This window comes from Akebia trifoliata, chromosome 3, assembly GCF_017979445.1.
Source record: "Akebia trifoliata isolate Shusen 1 chromosome 3, ASM1797944v1, whole genome shotgun sequence".
NCBI lineage: Eukaryota > Viridiplantae > Streptophyta > Magnoliopsida > Ranunculales > Lardizabalaceae > Akebia > Akebia trifoliata.
Window position 1 is genome coordinate 40,516,566 of NC_141377.1, and position 22,233 is coordinate 40,538,798.

Sequence of the window (22,233 nt, forward strand, 5' to 3'; positions counted from 1 at the left end):
AAGCCTTACGTGAATGATTTGGGGTTCTATGAAAGAATCTTGCTCCAATATATATCAGGATTCATATAGTTATTTTATTTATTTTGAGTCTGGTTATTATTATTCTAAATTAGACATAGTTTTAAAGCCAGAACGCCTTTAGTTCTTCATTGAGTCGTGATAACCTGACTATCCACGTGGTATACTCAATCGACTACCTGACATGACAAGTTCTGGAAGCATAGATCTGCACTCCTCGAGATACATGATTCTCTCGAGATACACTTTTTATAGGGAAGTGCAGCCATGTATCCTGAGGAACGCAGGTCTACCATTCCCAAACTTATCACGTCAGTCGATTGAGTTTGCCATGTGGGGTAGTCAGATTATCACGGTTCTTTGTCACCATGGACAGATAAAATGTTGCACCTCATAAGAAATATAATATATAACTTCATTTCCCTTGAATTTATGCATACCTATTAATCTACTAATAGCAGCATGGACGACCAAAATCGAAATCGGCACATAAACAGGAAACGCAATCCACCAACTTATTCTACATTAGAACCCTAATTAAATTAAATAAGAAACGCTCAGACATAAATGTCTTAGTAAGGATGTTCTCCTTGAAAGTTGCCTGGGGGATCATAGCTGCATATGACAAAGGTACCCCCAGTGCTGCATCTAACCTTAGCACACCCAAGACGAACCGAATTTCGCCACACCACCTGAGTGTAGTGCAGGCATTCTCCCCCGTTACATGTGTTCGAGTTGTAATCGTAGTATTGTCTCTCCCCAACCCATAAGTTGACAGAATCTGTGCCAGAGAGGTCACCACTACTCCCGGCAAGATTCTCACCATAAGATCCACTAGAGTGCATTAGATTGCAATCTCCAGCCCTCTGATTGGCGTAGCTCTGAGCGTACGCTTCAACGTTGGTGTCCCATGTCATTGGACCGACCCCCACTTGGGAACGAGCCGCGTTGTGGGCGTTAATGTAGTCTTGTGGGGAGTCTTGGGCTTGGGAGACTTGCATCAGAGCTAAGCCTATTAGACACACTACTAGTAATGCAAGCTTATACAACCCCATCTTCCCCTCTCTCTCTCTTTCTCTCTATAATTTAGTATAGGCAATATATTTGGTTTCGTTGATGAAACATGAAACACAGGGGTAGGGTATTTATAGGAAAAATAGTGGAGAAAATTGATATAAACCTAAATTATAAAGGAAAAAAAACAAACACTTTAAAAGACTAAATTCTACTATTCAATGACTCCACTAATTAAAATGCCACGTGGCACTCTCAAGAAAAATCAAAGCGGAAACATCAAAGTCTGAGAGCTTGTCCTCTGTCAGTCTTTTTTGAACTTTAACTAGAGCATGCACGATACAACAGCCCAAACTTTTTTTTTTTTTTTCGTCGATTAATGGGGGGTTAGGCAGACCCCCAACTAGAAAAAACAAGATTACAACCTATCATAGGCATGCCCAAAAGCATCCTTACATATAATGTCTACCAACCTCTGAGGGAGGTCCCTATGCTCAAGAATAACGCTACCTGAAGAATGAAGGAGTGAAGCAAGAAAGTCGGCAGCTTTGTTGCATTCTCTATAGCAGAAGGTGAATCTAATTTTTTGGAAGTGGCTCCCTTTCGTCTTAATGGCTTTAACTAGCCTTTCTTCTCTCCAAGGGATTGTTCTCTCCCCCTTAATGCATTCGATAGCCTCTTTAGAGTCGGTTCTAATCTCTAGCACTTTGATGTTTTCCTTTTTCGCCATTGTCATCCCCTTTAGGATTGCTTGAAGCTCATGGTGTAAGACTGTCTCTCCTTGGTTTTGCTCCGCTAAAGCTATCACCATCTTGCCATCGCTGTCTCTGATAATAGCCCCTTCTCCTCCCTTGTCACCTTTTAGAGACCCATCGGTGTTAAGAACAAACCAGTGCTCCGGAGGCTTGGTCCATATGCATTTCAGAGGCACTCTAACCGTATACTGAGGGCTTAGGTTCCATGAGTCCATGAAGGCTCTATTAGATGGGTTGTCTTCCACAGAGGCTTCGATGCTTTGAAGTCTCATTTGAACATCTCTGACTATCATAGTCTCTACAAGCTCTGAGGGGTTGTAGCTGTTTGGAAGATCCTCCTACATCGCTCAGCCCACACATGGTGTATGAAGGCATTGAATGCCAATTTTTTAGTGACCGCATGAAAAGTTTTACCTTTGAAATTGTTGCATGCCCACTCGACCTCTTATCTCCAATTTCTATTTGACTGGGGTATGTTGGATCTTCTTAGCATTCTTTGCCACAAGTCGTGGGAAAAATTACATCCCAAAAATAAGTGATCCTCTGATTCAGGATGGTTTCTACAGAAGCAACAACACGAGTTCTGAATGACCCCTCTAGCCTTGAACATGTCTTGAGTTTTCAGACCCTTGCTTAGGCAAAGCCATGCAATGGCGCTATGCCGTTTGATGTTGTTAGGGAACCATACCAAGGTGTGCCATCTAACTTGAGGTATGGTCTCTTTAATAGCTTTATATGCAGATTTCATAGAATAAGTACCTTTAGGATCAACTGTCCAGATGACTCTGTCTGACTCCGAGCAATCGAGATTCATAACTTTGATCTGATCCCATATCCCTCCTAACGAGGTAGCTAGGTGGGCTGGAAGGTGCCACTCGCCTCCTCTAACCAAAATGCTGACCCTGGCTTCACTGTGAAGTCTGGTGTCATAGGAGTTCCCTTGTTGTATTACTCCCTCAGTAGTCCAAGGGTCATGCCATATAAAGGTGTTGCTGCCATCGCCGATTCTATAAGTGATCATGTCTTTGGAGGCCTCTCTCATCTGTAACAACTTTCTCCACATCCATGATGCATTACCCGGGATACTCATAGTCCAGAAGTGGTTTTCTTTTATCAGATTCTTATGAATCCATTCTACCCATATGATTTTCCTGTTCGAAGCAATATCCCAAACTTGTCTAGCAATACCCGCTTTGTTTTGAAGATCTAGGTCATGAAATCCCAACCCCCCTTCTTCTCTTCCCCTAGCCATTCTCTTCCAGCTCACACAATGCATTTTGTTTCCCATGTTCGGCCCTGCCCATAGGAAGCTAGCACATATTCTTTCAATTTCTTTCAGCACCTTCTTGGGGAGCATTAGAATACTAGACCAATAGATATGCATACTGCATATCACTGATTTGATGAGCTCCATCCTTCCTGCAAAAGAGAGAAAATGGGCTTTCCAAGACTTGATCTTACTAGTTATCTTGCTAACAATAGGCTCGCAATCAGCAACCTTGAGTCTTGTTGAAATGAGGGGCAGACCAAGATACTTGACAGGAAGAGTAGCTTTAGCGATTTGAATGGTAGTGGAAATTCTCTCTCTCACTTGGCTGTCAATCCCAGCACAATAAAGCTTACTTTTATTCAAGTTCATCTTCATCCCTGTGATGCTGTTGAACCATTCCAAAGCTTCTTTAATAGCAGTTGCAGATCTGATATTCCCTTTGAAGAATAACATCAGGTCATCAGCGAAAATCAAGTGGCTAACTTTGGGATCTCTACAATTGTCCATCAGCTCCAACTTCCCTTTATTCTTCATATCTTGCAGTTTGGCTGAAAGCAGCTCCATAACGAGCACAAACAAGTAGGGGGATAAATGGTCCCTTTCGTTAATAGCTATCGAGTACATAGGGGATGAGATGCACCCTCATATCCAAGCTATAAAATTTTCTGGGAATTTCATCAACTCCAAGCAGTGGATGATTGCCTCCCAAGCAACTGAATCATAAGCCTTCTTCAAATCGACCTTTGCAACACATCTGGGGGGGTTTTTCGTTCTATGAAAGTTTCTAACCAATTCGTGGGAGAGCATTAAGTTGTCTCTGATTGACCTTCCTTGTATGAAAGCTGATTGGATTGGGCTCACTATCTCATTTAGAGTGTTTTTGAGTCTGTTGGCTAGGATCTTGGAAATGCACTTGTATATCACATTGCAACATGCTATGGGTCTGTACTCTTCTAGAGACGTAGGCCTATCCATTTTAGGGACAAGGGTTACTGTTGTAGCATTTACTTCCCTTACCAGCTTCCCCCTCTGAAAAAAAATACTTGATAGCAGCCACCATGTCGCTTTTGACTATGTCCCAAGACTTCTGGAAGAAGGTAGCAGAGTATCCGTCAGGGTCAGGGGCTTTGTCTCCATCCATGGAGAACATAGCTACTCTGATTTCCTCTTCGGTCACAGGTTTGATAAGCTCATTTGTCGAGGCTTCATCAATTTGCTTCAGCTGCAACTCATGGTTGTCTATGGAACTATCTGATCTGGTTCCAAACAGATTTTTATAATACCCAATAATCTCTTTCTCTATGTCTTCATTTCCCTCCACTTAATCTCTATTTCTGTCTTTAATAGAAGATATTCTGTTAAACTTATATCCAAATCACAACCTAAAAAGATTTTCCATGAAACAAAGAGGGCTTTCTTATCAGACATGAACGTCTTTGGCCAATGGTTAGACTTTAATTTGGTGCCAAACATGACATGAGTCACTTTTTTATTTTTCGTCAAAATTTCACATGGCTACAGTACCTTAGAAGATGTTAGTCTGGTTCCAGTCTATTAAATTCATCAAGAAATTCAAAAGAAGGGATTTGTTTACATGTGCCCTATGGGCACATGTTTAGGTGCATTGGCTACATCTCGACAACTGAATTTCCTATAAAAAATACCCTCAAAAGATTAATTTGAATCAGAGGGTATTTTTGTAAAAAAATTAATTTTTTAAGGGTAATTTTGATACAAAATCTAATTTCCAAAGTGTATTTATTGCACTTTAACATGTGGGATTAGGACACATGTTAACACTATCCCATAAGATTTTTTTTTTTTTTTTTTTAAATTCATAAATAACCTCAAATGCTTATTTTCCAAGAAAAAGTTGAAGAAATAAATGCTTTCAAACCATCAAATGCTTATTCCAAAAAAGTCTAAGAAATAAATGTTTGAGACCATCAGATTATGAATCTTTAATACATGCGGGTTCATGTATCAGGTCCGAGTCATGATTTTTAGGTCATGAGAAATTGAGAAGGAATATATGGTGGACTGCCACCACCACGACCACAACTGGTCTAATTGCCTTTCCGTGAGGATTGGGATTAGTTATGACCATTGGATTACCTTAAAAAGCATAATTCTTAGTATGAATCTCGAGGCACTCTCCGCATTTTGCGGTTGAGGATGATGCTAAGTTGAAAGGTAGGCTTTTTTTTAAGTTTTGTGGAAAGATTTTTATTATCTGAAACGACTTTGACTTTGACGTAGAGCTAATATGAATATTATTATTAAGGTTGGGATGGGATGTGAAATACATGTAGTGAAACATATGTAGATAATGTATATGAGATGCACAATAATATTAGAGTAGAGCTAATCTTACTAAGGGTCCTTCAACTCATTTTGTGGCATTTAAAAAACACGATCCGGTGCCGTAAGTTCGTAAAGGACAAAATTTTATGAATTTCAAATATATAAAAATAAAAAAAAAAATTTAAAAAATATTATTTTTCATCATTTAATTTATAATTTTAAATTTAGGTATTCAGTAACCATCTATTATTATTATTATTTTAAAACTTAGAGAGCTGTCCTGTTGGATTGCCAATTGGTTATCCACTCAACGAGGACCCTTAGTAAGATTTTAAATCTTACTTAAGTAGTAAGGAAAGTGTTCTTCATAATATTAAGATGCTTGACTCGTTCATATATCTTGAAAATCTAGAATTTTTGCATTAATTAGGATCAATTAGCTAGATTAGTTTAATGGACTATCTATACATATTGGATCTTTTGTATCATATATAAATCCAATAGAATTTGACATTAAACATATGTGTATTTACAAAAGTGGATTGATTAATTGACTAAGACAATAAAAATATAAATAAAAATTATGAAAGCAATTTAAGAAGTTCCTATTACATGATGTACTCTACAAAAATAGAATTTAAAATTAGTTTAGTATTTAAAATAAATAATAGTAAAAGTATGGCAACATAGTTCTCTCTTGAGTTTCTAAATGCATTTTGGAGCTAATTCCATCGATTTCATGGATTGACTCAATGATTTGCTAAATTTACAAATGAGCTCAATTGAGTTTTGAGGCCGAGCTTCTTGAAATGAACCCGAGTCTTAGTTTGGAAATATTTAGTGATTAAAATGGATCCTAAAAAACTGTATGAAATGAGGACGAGGTTGTTAGATGCATGGATGCTGAGGTCTGTCGAAGGAAAATGGTAGCGTCATCCATAGTCGTCATCATTAGGTTCAGGCCATTGGATGAGCTTCAAAAAGTTTAATAATGTGAATCCCGAGATACTTTGCGCAGTTTGCGGTTGATTCTACAAGTAATCACTTTTTTTTTTTTGTGGAAGGACTTTTCTTATCTCCAACGACTTTGAACACAGCATTCAACGAACGGTTGAGATGGAATGAGAAACACATGTAGGAAACACAAACACGTGTGGGGATTGGTTAGAACCCGTGCGTCAAATCTCGTTGGAGGCTAGTATATTCCTATTATATGAAAATGTAAATGGAAATTGTGAGTGAAAACTACGTGCGGCATAGTTTTCTCCAACCGTTAGACTAGATGACCTTAGCCATCATGATGGAAATTCAAGTCGGTCTAGTATTCCAATTTAAAAAATATAATACATATGTAATTAGGTTGCTCAACAAATGCAAAGAAAAGGACCCATGTCTGAACAAGTATTGGACATGGGTTCCTCAGTTGGCCTTTCTTTGTACCAAATTTTACACTGGCCGCAGACCAAGTGCAACCCTTTTTTATTTGGGTTTAATTAGTACTAGTCATGTAGCGTAAAGGAAAGACCATACGGGCAGTTCTGAATTCTGATAATAATTAAAGGAAAATAATTTAAGAAAATCTACATTTCGCGTTCCTTTGACTCAAGGAATTACACAAGACCTTGGCTGTGCAAACACAAAATTCAATATTAGAGATTTTTTGTGTATCTCATCAATACATATTCCAATGATGCTTATCTTGAGGATCACTTTTAACCATTATAATTTGTGTTTACAAGGTTAACATCTAATGTCATTCTTACAGGAAACAAAACCCATGCACATGTACGTTTTTATAATAAGAAATATAATATTTAACTTCTTTACTCTTTAGTTTATTTCTTTATATGCGCTAATCGCAACATGGATGGACAAAATCATAACCCGAACATAAACGGGAAACGAAATCCACCAACTTATTCTACATCAGAACCATTACATCATCTTAGTAAGGACGTTCTCCATTAAAGTTGCCTGGGGGATCATAACTGCAAATGACGAAGGTGCCCCCAGTGCTACATCTAACCTTAGCACACCCAAGACGGACCGATTTGCGCCACACCACCTGAGTGTAGTGCCCGCAAACAGCTCCTGCCCTACACGTATTCGAGTTGTAGTCGTAGTCTTTTTTCTCCCCTACCCACATATTCACAGAATCTGTGCCGGAGAGGTCACCACTACCCCAGGCAATATTCTCACCATAGCGTCCACCCGAGTGCACTAGTCTGCAATCGCCAGCTCTTTGATTAGCGTAGTTCTGAGCGTATCCCGCAACCGTGGGATCCCATGTCATAGGACCGACCCCCACTTGGGAACGAGCCGCGTTGTGGGCGTTAATAAAGTCTTGTGGGGAATTTTGAGCTTGGGAGACTTGCATCAGTGCTAAGCCTATCAAACCCACTACTAGTAATTCAAGCTTACACACCCCCATATTTTTCTCTCTCCTTTTCTCTCTATACTTTACTAGGCAATATTTGGTTTCCTTGATGAAACATGAGACACATAGATAGGGTATTTATAGGGAAAATAGAGGAGAAAATGGATATAAAGCAAAACTTTGAAGCAAAAAAATAAAGAAAAAGTCATTGGTAGGGTATTAATTAATGACTAATGTCATAAGTTCTTTCATGATAAGTATGGTGGAAAAATGGAAAAAAAAAAAAGGAATAGAACATGATTTGAAAAATGAAGAAATTTTAGTGAGGTAACTTTGAAAGAGTAAATTCACTATCCTACATTCTTTATCCCTATTATAGTGAGACTATCGACAAAGGTTTACTTAGCAAAAAAAAAAATTCTACCAAGGTTCCGTTTTTCGCCCTTGGACTGGGTGGTAGACCATAGGCCAATCCAAATGTATGTTTCCTATATAATTAATTGGGGCATACAGAAGAGTTTGAGTCACCGATTACTTGAAAGCAGCTTGACACTAAGATCACGAGAATAGAACAAAAATGAAGAAAACAATAGGCCCCAACAACTGGTTCAATTGCCCCTCCACTACAAACACTTGGGTCAATGAGGCTGCTAAATGAATGATGGATGCTGAAATTTCTTTGGAAGCTAGGAAAATACGGAAAATTCTGCTATGCAATCCTACCCTTCGACTTTTGTTGGGACACTGGAAAAGTCCAAATTAAATATATTATCATCTTTCATCCTTAGGGTTCAGATCGTTGGATTTGGGAATGAAAAATAGAGAGCCCCACTAGCCTTTCTAAGTTAGTACGGATTTCACCCTTACTAAGGTTCCTTGGGCTCACCTTGTGGCATCCCAAAAGTATGATCCAATGCTTTAGGATTGTAGAGGAGAAAATTCTATGAACGTTAAAAAAATTTCAAATAAAGAGAGTAATTTTTCACAACTGAATTTTAATTTTAAGTTTGAGAGTGAGGTGGAAGTTCGGTATCCATCCTTTTTCAAAACCTTGGATCAAACTTAAAATAAATTGTTTTATGAATTTTTATTTTTATCTGAAATTTTCAATGGAATTTAGAAGGTTCAATTACCTGAAAGCAACTTGACACTAAGATCACGAGAAGAGAACAATAATGAAGGAAAATAGGCCTCAACGACTGGTTCAATGGCCTCTCAATGATGTATAAGGATCACAAACACTTGTTATTAATGAGGTGGCCAAACCAATGATGGAATCTTAAATTTCTTTGAAAGGAAAATATAGAAGATTTTGGTATGAGACAATGTCAACGACGGAGACTTGAAGAGATGTTATGGGGAAACGATCCCCAGGAAACCTATATTTATCAGCCCATTTAATATATCATTGAGAGATATTTTGTTCACAAAAAATTAATCCGGGATTTCACAGAAACCAAATGATTAGTGGCACAAAACCTAATGAGGATACTATTGTAAATTGGGGACACCCTTGATACACATGTATTCGTGTGATTGGTCGATTCTGATTTTATGAAAACATGAATTGACTTTATTGTGAGCAAAAAAATAAAAAATAAAAATTTCCCTTTTGTTAGACACTAGAGAAGTCCTAAATATATTATTATCATGGGTCTTGTTAACGCATACGTTAAAGTACAATAAATACACTTTGGAATTTTGACAAAATCCTATTATCATTTAGAGATGACCTTACTATTATGGTTTGGGACTGAAAGGTAAAAGGATGAGAAATTTTTTTCCAAGTAAAAAAAACCTTTTATACTTTTCTAGTCCTTTTTTGTAAATCTATAAAACTATTTTTTTATTGAAAAAAAAAAAAAAAACCAATCTTTTTTATCAACTGGCCAAAGATTTAAAAATGGTTGACCATTAAAATCCCAAATTTAAACAAAGGGATTTTTTTATCGTCACTCTCCCGACCGTTGAAAAGTGCTACTAGGAATCAGGAACGACCATGTGCTTGGTAATTTGTATTATGAAAATGACCTAAGAAAATCTTCAGGTTGCACTTATATACTTACGTTTAGTGTGTGCTTGCAATTGGATAACTTAATCACTCAAGTTCATAATCAACTCTCATGATCAAGCGATTAGCACCAACAAGTATGGTTTGCACCTTGTAACTCAAAATCATACCACAACCTTCATCTGTGCACTTTAATCATGTGTAACTGCCTCACTTGTGCATTGTGAGCCGCATGAGATCATTTCAGAGATTGTGTAGATTTATTTTCTTATAATTTTTTACATTATATTCTTGTACATTATTCCTTATTTTTTTAAGAAAATATAATTTTCTCATTGCAAAAGGATACACGAAGGTACAAGGTATCAATCATTTTCATGCCAAATTAGAAAGAAAAAAAAATTGAAGGAGAAGATATCCAAATATTTGATTGATTTCTTCTGATTTTAATCTCTCAATTAAATCATGCATGTAAGCCGTTAAAAAATACATAAATATATTCAGGGTATTGATTTGGTGCGAGGACATGGATAGACCTCTCATGCATGCGTGGTGGTCATGTTTTTCATGAGGCACAAACAAAAAATACCCAAAGAATCAATATATTTTTCATACACTAATTGATGTAGGGCAAAAAATAATATTCTAATTAGATCGTTGATTCTCAAAAGAATACCAAACAAATAGGCATAAACAACTAGTTGATTCACGCAGAATCTTGTAATTAGAAAATAAAGGGGAAACTCTATAAAATATAAATTTTATTAATCAAATATGTCCCCCCATATGGAGTTACAATACTATTTATATAAAAGAGCCTTATTCTTAAAAAAAACACGAAAATAGTCAAATGGAAAAAAAATTACTAAAAATAGTACAAAACATCCTAATTAAGGGTGAAAATAAATACTACTTAACCTTAGAAATAAGAAGAAATTGACTGTGCATGATTTTGACTGGAAGCGAATCCTCTGTAACACAAGTTCCCTGTAACACCCTGTGCATTGTTTAGATAGCAGAAAGAGTGCCACATCAGCAATACAATAAAATCTCACCTTTAAAAAATTAAGCGTTTAATAGCCATTCATTTTAAAGACATGGATCTAGCAACAACAAAAAAAAAACTTTCGTTTTGATTTTTTTTTAATTTTTAAATCAGATCTAAACCATGATCACAAGAGAGCTGTGATGTTATCTTTTCATATTATGGTTCTATCTCTTCCATAAAGAAAGTGCTATAGAGTACTACATGAAAATTGTGCTACAGACTATAGACGATCCGCTTCCATTTTGACTTCTATAGATAAAGTTATTAACAAAACAAAACATTCTTAAAATTAAAAATTTAAAAATAAAAATAAAAAATAGGGTAAACAGAGGAATTAGGCTTAAAATGAAAAATCCATAACTTTCTATGAATCTGAAAGATCTCGTCTTTTTCATTCAAGAATAGGTCTCCTCGGATTATTCTAATAAATCCATCACTAGTCTGAATCTGGGGTCTTACTTGGGCTTGTTGCACTGTATCAGAAATTAAGAAATCTAACAAAATCGTCTCTATTCATTTCGCCAATACAATAATGTGGTAGAAAGCTCATTCAGGATAGTATCAGGGGCAAAGTTGTAGGAAGCCAGTTTAGCATTTTTCTTCATTTTATATGGACTAGTCTAGCTATCATTTAGGTTAGGATGCATGAATAGCTAGTGACTCATATAGCCATGTTGAAACGTTTATGATAGTTATTAGGCTCTAGTTAATTCTACCTAAGAGAAAAGTCAAATCCAGATGGACTTCTCTAGAAGCAATTTTTTTTCTTCTAAAATTAAAATTTTGGTAAATTACCAATTTGTGAGCCGAATTTGACAAAATTATGATTCATGTTCATTTTAATTACCAAAACGTGAATATGGATAGGTTTTTCAAGTGACTTGATGGCATGTTTATAAAGTGACAATCTAACTGGGTTTTTTGGTAATTAAAAAGAACAGTGAGCAGAAATTGTAATTTCATCAAAAGTTGGTGGTGTTCTCCTAAATATCTCTAAAAAAATTTATTTATTTTTATTTTTTGATAATTTGGTGTCGTTGTAGACAGCGAACCAGGCCCATATGTGCGCTTTACCCATTCCTTAGACCATGGTCATGTCCAAGGACTAGTCGGGAGGCAAGTGCAACACCCGCACATCGCACGCACCAGGTAAGTGAGAGAGCACCCTCGTGGGTGGCCCCTAAGAAATTAATGATCATACTGGATATCAAACTCACAACTTATACACATGCGCGCACACACACACAAATCCTTTATCTCAACACAGTCTGTTACATTATGGGTTATAACAGAGGCATGTGGAAGAACGATGACTTGGCTGGAAGCAACTTAAGAGTAATAGTTGGCCATGAGAAGAAAACAAAAATGAAGGGCCACCGCCGCCACCCTAGAGTCTACTTTAATTGCCTTTCCGTGAGGACTAGGGACTACTAACAGTTAGGCCGGGCAGCGTCAATGAATGAATAATATAGTGATGTCATCCAGCCCATAGTCGTCATCCTTATATGGGTTATAGCCATTGGATGAGCTTAAAAAACTTCTAAAGTGTGAAAAAAAGACTAGTTTTTTTTTTTTTTTTTTTGGGTGGAAAGATTTTTCTTATCTACAACGACTTTGACGTAGAGGCAGCAGGGATGAATCGTCAAACACATGTTTTGGGTACGGCTGGGATGTGATGAGAAACACATGTAGATGCATGATTGCACATGTAGATGCCGGATGGAATCACGAATGCCCATATCTCATCCCAATTAATAACGTGATAGACTGTGAAAGATGGACCATATCAATATAAAAAATGCTAAAGTGACTACCTATGACACTGTGTTCAACACTGTCACAACATCTAGCTGTCTCAGAACCATTGCGGCATTTAGGAAAATGCTGAACTGACCTCCGTGGACACGCGTTCAAAACTGCACTGACGTTACAGTGTGCAAAGAATCATAGATTTTTCACCTTGTATCTCGAGGAAAACAATCTAAGGTTCCGTATAAATTTCATGTCAATGCATTGTTGAACACGGTCTCCAAGGAAGTCAGTGTAGGATGATTCATGCTTTTATGAGTGAAAATCATCTATGGCTCTGAGCGTACAGCTCCACGTCAACTCAATATCGAACACAGTGTCTTGCGAGTCACTTTGGCATTGTTCATCAATATAAGGTGTATCTCACACCTAACTTGAAATTCTAGATTTGCATCAATTAAATATGGGAAATGTTCAGCACCCTAAGTTTTACCACACACTTTAACAAACGTTTTTTGTCCTACATGGGTTAGAAGTTTTGGAATGAGCTGATTTTTGGTGAGGATGATCTCTATGATTAGAAGATCATCCTCCCCAAAAATCAGCCCATTTCGAAATGTTTAGCCCTATGTTTACACGTTGAAAAATCGTGGACCGTCCATTTTTTGTAAATCAATTTTGATGGGGTTAGAAGTTTTGGAATGAGCTGATTTTTGGTGAGGATGATCTCCTCATCATAGAGATCATCCTCACCAAAAATCAGCTCATTCCGAAACTTCTAACCCATGTAAGACAAAACGCGTTTGTTAAAGTGTGTGGTAAAACTTAGGGTGCCGAACGGGACCCATTAAATATATAACATTGGATTAATTATCTATCCATATTCATGAATTAGAATTCATCCCTGCCGTAGGCACGGACATCCTCTTTCAAGTTAAGGGGGGTAAAAGCGAAAAAAATAAAATTGGAAAAATATTATTAAAAAAAAATTTGACATAAAAAAGTAAAATATGAAAAATAATAAAGTTAATTAAAAGGGTAAAATAGAAAATATAGTAAAATTAGAGGAAGTGAAGAATAAATGAAATAACGTGGGTCCCAAAAAATTATAACTTGACTGAATGGGTATTATTAAAAAAAAAATTAAATTAAAAGGGTGAAAGAAAAAATATAGTGAAGTTAGAGGATGGGCATCCTTTTTCAGGTTAAGGAGCTAAAAGTAAGAGATGAAAACTATTAAAGAGGTTGAAGAGAAAATATAATAAAATTAGAAAAGGTGAAGAATAAAATAAATAACGTGGGTCCCATTACACTATATCTTGATGGGAGGTTTAACCCACAAAATTGTAGATAATGGGAAGTTTGTGTCACACACAACTGTTCCAACTCAGTTGTGTTATATAAATATTTTGAATCTTATATAATTCAAATAGGATGTATCATAATAATCAATGAATCATCAATGAAGTCTATTCTTTTTTGAACGGCAGAGGTTCTAAACAATAGGCCCAACTAGTAGGGGTAAGCCAACTGGCCACTTGGAGCATCATATCTCGTCTAAATCCACCGAGTACATGCAATACCCCACAAACCACACATAACAGGCAAAGAGGGATAAATCCTTCTAGGTAGCCAATGAGGGGCTTGAACACAAGACCTCTCCCTTTTCTAGGGAATTCTTTTACACCAACATTTGAAAGTCATGCATCAAATGTGGGGGGCAAATTTGTAGCCCAATTTTCTTGTAGCTATTAACAATTAAGGGTGTGCCACATCATAAAATTAATAGTTGCGTCTAATCGTTTAAATTTAAGAATTTTCAATGATCGACAATTTTCAAACACTTTGATCTAAGCAAAGAAAAAAATTGATAGATATATATTATATATTTTCAAATTTGATATAAACCATGAGTTCAAGATTGAGTTGTTGTTTATTTTTATTTTTTTCTATTGGATGCTTCGTGGATCATAGAGTAATAGCTACAAAGAGTTATAGGGAAAATGAGCTACAAAGGATTTGCTCCTCAAAATGTGATTGGAGACTTAGAATGTCCCTATGTAGAAAATGGAATTACTTCTATATATAATTTTGTTACTGTAAGCTTAAGTACATCGTATGTTTAAGAATCCCTCTTATCTCAAATGACTATTTGATGGAGTTCCCTAATCGAGTTTTTTACTTCTAGTTGGAATTATTGATGTAGTTAGTCTCCCCTCTTGAGGTTTGTATCAGACAAACAATTGATAAAGGCAATCAGAGAGGGAACTATTCCTTAATGAGCACTGCCCAACTGACTTCTTATTCAGCAAGCCTGCTTATCGCCAACTCAATTTAAACTTAGAAACCAATTTTGGGGTTCAGACACATTTGAATGGACCCCTCATACATATATATATATATATATATATATATATATATATATATATATATATATATATATATATATATATATATATATATATATATATATAGATGCGTGTGTGTGTGTGTGTGTGCAACTTTCATCTGTCAAATTCCTAGATAAAGTGTTTTATATTATATGAGTTAAAATTTTCGGATTGAGATGATTTTTTTTTATGAGGATGATCTTTATGGTGAGGAGACTATCATGGCAAAAAATCAGTTTATTATGAAATTTCTAACCCTAGTTTATAAGTTGAAGAATCGTGAATCGTCAATTTTTAATCGTTAGTTTGTAACCATTTTTCATGAGACTAGAAATTTCAAAATGAGCTGATTTGTTGAGTATAGGCTTTCATCATCTTGTCTTGGTCTCAAGCATACCTGAGTCAGATCTAGAGACCAAGTTTTGAAACCATGGATATGTCCATACGTATGATTGGAGGCAAGCACCATGGGCGTGTTCAATAGTCCTAGTAGAAACCTTTAGTTGAAGTACAACCACCTTGAGGGAGACAATGCCTCGTAAATGCTACTTTATCCCTGTAGCAAAACCCATCTGTCACTTGTAGGATGATTCCTTCTCTGATAAAATAAATTAGGGGAAAGTGGTGATATCAAGATGTGTTGATATAATTAGGATATTTTATAATTATGATATACTGTTGTGTAGTAGGCATTGATATTAGTAAGTATGATATCATATCGTTAGTAGGTATTGATACCATACACTTTTTGTATAGGTTTGTGGTCCTAATAGTCAGGGTCGTGTTCGGGGAATAATAGAATCTCTCTTATTTTATATGGGGGCAAAGTCATGTCAACGAGAGTATGATAACAGGAGAAGCCCGACCAGTGGCAAAAAGGAAAGGAGATACGGTGATAAGAGAGATTTTGAATAAGAACGAGGTGTTACATGTTCAAGTTACAAGAGTTGGCTCTGAGAGTGCTCTGTCACAGATTGTTCGACTTGTCGAATCTGTAAAGATGGCCAAAGCTCCTGTGCAGAAGTTTGCTGATCGTATCTCAAAGTATTTTGTGCCTCTGGTAAGAATATAACTTTTTCCTCTCTTTCTTGTTTGGTCGATGTATAATTTTGTTTCAAGTCTTGACAATAATTAATATTTCATATTTTCAGGTTATTATCCTTTCATTCTTCAGTTGGAGCTATATTTCAAAGCATTGGAGAGTACACATAAGGTCAATGAATTATTCCATATTACTTTCATGTTTTTTATAGCTATATTTCAAAAGTCTTAGGATTTTAAAGTCCAATGAAAGTGATGAAATCAGCATTGAGTGGAGAAAGAATATTAGAGCTGGTGATTCTTGAGATTCATTTTGGCTTTAGCAAGCCATGTTATAAGTATCTAGATTAGATGGAAAATTTGAATATATAATGTTTTTTTATCTTCTTTATTATACTAATGCCGACCATTATGACTACAGTTCTCGCTCTAGTTATGTTCTATTTTACAATCTCAACTCAAATTTTTTAATTAATAATAGAAGTTATAAGGATTAATTTTACCTTTGCAGGTGAATTGCATTGTGTTTGACAAGACAGGGACTCTCATCACTGGAAAGCCTGTAGTTGTCAACACAAGGCTCTTGCAAAACATGGTACTTCATGATTTCTATGAATTGGTTGCTGCAACAGAGGTAAGCCTCACTTTCTTTGCTTTTCACTTGTTCGTTCAAAGAAATCATTATTGTTAGTAATGGTTAAATAATGTTTAAAACTTGGGCTCAACTTATTAATATTTGCATTCTATTATTGACCAAAGCTAGCTGTATTTCTTTGACATATTGCATTGTTGGTCTCAGACAGCGATTCAGTGCAGTTGATTTTGTCCCAAGAAAAAATCGATTTAGTTCACTTGAGTTTTTTTTTATTATCAAACTGATCAAACAAAGAATGACTTCAAAGAAGTTGGTATTCTATGATCTTATTAGGCAAACAGCGAGCACCCACTAGCCAAGGCCATTGTCGAGTTCGCCAAGAAATTCAGAGAATATGAGGAGAACAATGTCTGGCCAGAAGTACAAGAATTTCTCTCTATTACTGGCCATGGTGTGAAAGCTAAAGTTAAAAACAAGGAAATAATTGTGGGAAACAAGATTCTCATGTTGGATTCAAACATTCATGTTCCCGTCGATGCAGAAGATATTCTTGCAGAAGCTGAAGAGATGGCGCAAACCGGGATTCTGGTATCTATTGATTGGCAGGTAGTTGGAGTAATAGCCATATCCGATCCATTAAAACCGAGTGCTCAAGATGTTATATCCATTCCCAAGTCTATGAATGTGAGGAGCATTATGGTGACAGGTGACAATTGGGGCATGGCACATTCCATTGCTAAGGAGGTTGGGATTGAGATTGAGAGTGTTGTTGCTGAGGCCAAGCTTGACCAAAAAGCAGAGAAAGTAAAGGAGTTACAGGTATAAACATTAATCATATTTTGCATACGGTTGTTATCTTTGTGTGTTTAACAAATAAATACTTGTATTTGTTAGCTAATGTTCTTTATCCTTTTCCTACTGTGGAGTGTATATTGTCCTCCACTCTCGGGTGTGTCATACCCCAGTTAATCCCCGTGACCCTTTTATATTCATAGTTCTCCCCCTCACCAAAAGATCGGTCTTTTGGAGTAGTTCATTGGTTGACATGGTATCAGAGCACTAGGTTCATATAGGTCAGGGGTTCGATTCTTTCCACCCTTATGGATGAAGGGGAGTGTTGAGTGTACATTTTCCTCCACTCTCGGGTGTGTCACACCTCAGTTAAGTCCCTGACCCTCTTATACTCATAGCTCTCCCCATCTCCTAAAGATGGTCTTTTGGAGTAGTTGGTCGGTTAACACCTACATTTGGAATTAATCTATATTTCCATCTTTTTTCTTCGTAACGTTTAACTTAGTGAATTTGAATTTGGGTTAACTTTATTTTAACATGATTTAATTATCTACAGAGTTCGGGCCTAACTATGGCAATGGTTGGAGATGGAATCAACAACTCACCAGCCCTTGTGGCCGTTGATGTTGGAATGGCAATTGGTGCTCGTACAGACATCGCTATTGAGGCAACTGACATCGTCCTCATGAAGAGCAACTTGGAAGACGTGATAACTGCCATTGACCTCTCCAAGAAAACTTTTTCCCGCATTCGTTTGAACTACATTTGGGCTTTGGGTTACAATCTTCTCGGCATTCCGATTGCTGCTGGTGTCCTTTTCCCATCTACTAGATTCCGTCTACCTCCATGGATTGCTAGGGCTGCAATGGCAGCCTCATCAGTTAGTGTTGTTTGATGTTCTCTCTTGTTGAAGAATTATAGAAGACCCACGAGCTTAGACAACCTAGAGATTAGTGGGATCCAGGTTGAGTAACCAATCATGATATAGTTGCTTTAGCTTTGTATATATATATATATTCATGTGTAATAGTTAAGTTTGCTGAAGACTAATATCTTGTCATGTTATTTTACTAGGTATTGAAGTTTGATGTAAGGTTTTTATGCTATGAACATAACTTGCAGTAGCTAGTGATGCTCATCTGTTTATAAGAAAATGGATTTGGATTGAAGTTACTCTTGAGTGTTTATTAAACATTGTTTGAAGGCAATATATTGAAGTCATTCATAGTATTAATTATGATTTATTAACTTTCATAAGCCTACAACAGCGATGAAAAGAAATTGAAGAATACAAAAAGGCAATTGGTAACAAGCATCACATTTGCTTTTATCATGGAGGTAACGTACAACCCCAAAGAGTTTACCTATGATATTTCTATTATGGTTCGCCCCCACTAACAGCTATGTACTATATTGAGCAACGATCATTCCAAAATGAATATCATATGCTTATAAAAAAGTTTGACACAAGAACGACCGCTTTAAGCCGTCGTTTATATCAATTAATTAAATTTAAATTCGACAAAAAAAATGACGGGTTTGGGCCGTCGTTTTATTTTAAATGACCATATCCGTCGTTTTCTACAACAGTTTTTTGACACGTTCCAACCGTCGTTCACTAAAAACGACATCGATATTTACAACTACTCTTGCGACGGCGGGGGCTGTCATAGTTCTTAAAAAAACGACGGCTTTGGCCCGTCGTTTTTCGTCAAATATGACGTATATACATGCATATTCTAACTACAAGATATATTGTAGAAATTCAAATCTTACAAAGGGTTATTGAACTCAAATGGAATACCAAATTGGCAATCCAACACCACAACCATCTAGATTTCATGGAAAAAATTATATCCAAAAATTTTTATTTCTAAAATATATTTTTATTTCGGCTTGAACCACTGTTTTGAAAATATTTTTATCCTGACTGAAAATTATCTTTTTTAAGTTTATTTTTTTCCTCTAAAGTTCATAGTCTACATCCTTGTGACGTCAGATCATGATTTTATATGCATTGAACGACCCAAACTTTGCAAAGTCAATAAGGCTAGCCTTACCCTTCTTAGTACTCAAAGCCTAAAACGTTGGATAATCACGGGTGTTAAGTTCTTTTTAGTAATTTCTTAAAAAATACTAAATTTTAAGTGACGATTCCGCTGGATTCGGTGGATCCATATTTGATTTGGCATTTTTGCTTGGCCATATCAGACAAGGAGTGGTAACACATATTGAAATGAGAATTTTTTTTTTTTTTGAGAGATGTACAAAATGTTAAGTTACTTGCATCCTCAATAAGTGTATGATGAGATGACACATTTCTCCAATTGTTAGATCAACTTGATGATCTCAACCATCACGACACACGTGCTGTTTCGGTTGAATAAATCCAATATTAGGTTGCTAAACCGATGCGAAGAACTGGACTGGTATCCGAACAGTTAGCATGGGTTCAAGTATTTAAACCTTCATCATCAAGCCTTATGTGAATGATTTGGGGTTCTGTGAAAGAATCTTGCTCCAATATATATCAGGATTCATATAGTTATTTTATTTATTTTGAGTCAGTTTATTATTATTCTAAATTAGACATAGTTTTAAAGCCAGAACGCCTTTAGTTCTTCATTGAGTCGTGATAACCTGACTATCCACGTGGTATACTCAATGGACTACTTGACATGACAAGTTCGGGAAGCATAGATCTGCGCTCCTCGAGATACATGATTCTCTTGAGATACACTTTTTATAGGGAAGTGCAGCCGTGTATCCTGAGGAACGCAGATCTACCATTCCCAAACTTATCACGTCAGTCGATTGAGTTTGCCATGTGGGGTAGTCAGATTATCACAGTTCTTCTTCACCATGGACAGATAAAATGTTGCACCTCATAAGAAATATAATATATAACTTCATTTCCCTTGAATTTATGCATACCTATTAATCTACTAATAGCAGCATGGACGGCCAAAATTGAAATCGGCACATAAACAGGAAACACAATCCACCAACTTATTCTACATCAGAACCGTAATTAAATTAAATAAGAAACGCTCAGACATAAATGTCTTAGTAAGGATGTTCTCCTTGAAAGTTGCCTGGGGGGTCATAGCTGCATATGACAAAGGTACCCCCAGTGCTGCATCTAACCTTAGCACACCCAAGACGAACCGAATTTCGCCACACCACCTGAGTGTAGTGCAGGCATTCTCCCCCGTTACATGTGTTCGAGTTGTAATCGTAGTATTGTCTCTCCCCAACCCATAAGTTGACAGAATCTGTGCCAGAGAGGTCACCACTACTCCCGGCAAGATTCTCACCATAAGGTCCACTAGAGTGCATTAGATTGCAATCTCCAGCCCTCTGATTGGCGTAGCTCTGAGCGTACGCTTCAACGTTGGTGTCCCATGTCATTGGACCGACCCCCACTTGGGAACGAGCCGCGTTGTGGGCGTTAATGTAGTCTTGTGGGGAGTCTTGGGCTTGGGAGACTTGCATCAGAGCTAAGCCTATTAGACACACTACTAGTAATGCAAGCTTACACAACCCCATCTTCCCCTCTCTCTCTCTCTTTCTCTCTATAATTTAGTATAGGCAATATATTTGGTTTCGTTGATGAAACATGAAACACATGGGTAGGGTATTTATAGGAAAAAAATAGTGGAGAAAATGGATATAAACCTAAATTATAAAGGAAAAAAAGTTTAAAAGACTAAATTCCCCCCCCCCCCCCCCCCCCCCCCCCCCCGCATCCGCTCCCGCCCCCTTAAATTGGGTGGTAGAACTAAGGTCAATCCAATGTATGTTTCATATAAACAAGATTACTTGTAAAAGTGACCTACAGAAGAGGTTTTAAGTTACCGATTACTTGAAAAGCTGCTTAACTTTAATAAGATCACAAGAAGAGAACAATAATGAAGGAAAAAACAGGCCCCAACGACTGGTTCAATTGCCTCTCGATGATGGCTGAGGACCACAAACACTGGGGTCGTCAATAAGACTGCTAGATGAATGATGGATGCTGAAATTTCTTTGGAAGCTAAGAAAAGACAGAAAATTCTGGCGTGCGACCATCGATGTCAACGGCCCAGATTGGAAGAGATACGCTGAGTAAAGGATACCTAGAAACCTATGTTTAGCCTCCCAGGTTAACCTTTCGTTGGACACAGAAAAGTCAAAATAACATATTAGATTATCACCATTCATGCTTAGGGTTCAGACCGTTGGATGACCTTCGAGAGTATTGCAAGTTCCGAATCCCAAAGCACAATTGTAGTTTGGGAATGAAAGGTAAAAGGATGGAACTTTTTTTGAGTTCTAATTGGCATCTCAACTTTTATTTATTACACCTCAATTACTAAAATTATTTTATCACTCTAATTAAAGATTAAAACACGTCATTGAACATAGGAGAGAGAATATATATATATATATATATATATATATGAACAACGTTCCTAAGACTCATATTGGGACTCACATTGCGACACACCGTTTTGTCTTATATGGGCAAAAATATTTGGAATGGGCTGATTTTTTGTGAGGATGATCTCTATGGTGAGGAGATCATCCTTGCCAAAAATCAGCTCATTATGAAACTTCTAGACCGTCCAATTTTTGTTGAAAAATTATACACCGTCCAATTTTTGTAAATCAATTTTGATGGGGTTAGAAAGTTTTGGAATGGGATGATTTTTTTCCAGGATGATCCCCTCATCACAGAGATCATCCTCACAAAAAATCAGCTCCTTCCAAACATTTTTGCCCATATAGACAAAACGGTGTGTCGCAATGTGAGTCTCAATATGAGTCTTAGGAACGTGACCCTATATATATATATATATATATATATATATATATATATATATATAT

The 22,233-nt window shown here is 36.6% G+C and overlaps 3 protein-coding genes and 2 pseudogenes across 3 annotated transcripts; 1 reads left to right on the plus strand and 4 right to left on the minus strand.

Annotated features, from left to right (window-relative positions):
• Window positions 1-416: 416 nt before the first annotated feature.
• LOC147406952 (pathogenesis-related protein 1-like) lies at window positions 417-1,146 on the minus strand. The gene has a single exon (XM_086435301.1). It carries the CDS (start codon window positions 1,071-1,073, stop codon window positions 591-593), a length of 483 nt encoding a protein of 160 aa, XP_086291427.1. The 5' UTR covers window positions 1,074-1,146; the 3' UTR covers window positions 417-590.
• Window positions 1,147-1,450: 304 nt separating this feature from the next.
• LOC147406953 (uncharacterized) lies at window positions 1,451-3,621 on the minus strand. The gene is made up of 2 exons (XM_086432578.1): window positions 2,476-3,621; window positions 1,451-2,125 (listed from the first exon to the last, which is right to left on the minus strand). Exons 1-2 carry the CDS (start codon window positions 3,619-3,621, stop codon window positions 1,451-1,453), a joined length of 1,821 nt encoding a protein of 606 aa, XP_086288704.1.
• A 3,530-nt stretch (window positions 3,622-7,151) lies between these two features.
• Window positions 7,152-7,859, minus strand: LOC147406954 (pathogenesis-related protein 1 pseudogene; annotated as a pseudogene).
• Window positions 7,860-15,780: 7,921 nt separating this feature from the next.
• LOC147406955 (putative copper-transporting ATPase HMA5) lies at window positions 15,781-18,752 on the plus strand (annotated as a pseudogene).
• A 1,488-nt stretch (window positions 18,753-20,240) lies between these two features.
• On the minus strand, window positions 20,241-20,976 carry LOC147406956 (pathogenesis-related protein 1-like). Its single transcript, XM_086435303.1, has one exon. The coding sequence runs from the start codon at window positions 20,911-20,913 to the stop codon at window positions 20,431-20,433; it is 483 nt and encodes a 160-aa protein (XP_086291429.1). The 5' UTR covers window positions 20,914-20,976; the 3' UTR covers window positions 20,241-20,430.
• Between the last annotated feature and the right edge of the window lie 1,257 nt (window positions 20,977-22,233).

Coding starts and splice junctions, on each gene's coding strand:
- LOC147406952 (XM_086435301.1), bottom strand. CDS start 1,073: ATGGGGTTGTATAAGCTTGCATTACTAGTAGTGTGTCTAATAGGCTTA.
- LOC147406953 (XM_086432578.1), bottom strand. CDS start 3,621: ATGGAGCTGCTTTCAGCCAAACTGCAAGATATGAAGAATAAAGGGAAG. Junction 2,126..2,475: donor AAGTTAGATGGCACACCTTG/GTATGGTTCCCT, acceptor TGAGCGATGTAG/GAGGATCTTCCAAACAGCTA.
- LOC147406956 (XM_086435303.1), bottom strand. CDS start 20,913: ATGGGGTTGTGTAAGCTTGCATTACTAGTAGTGTGTCTAATAGGCTTA.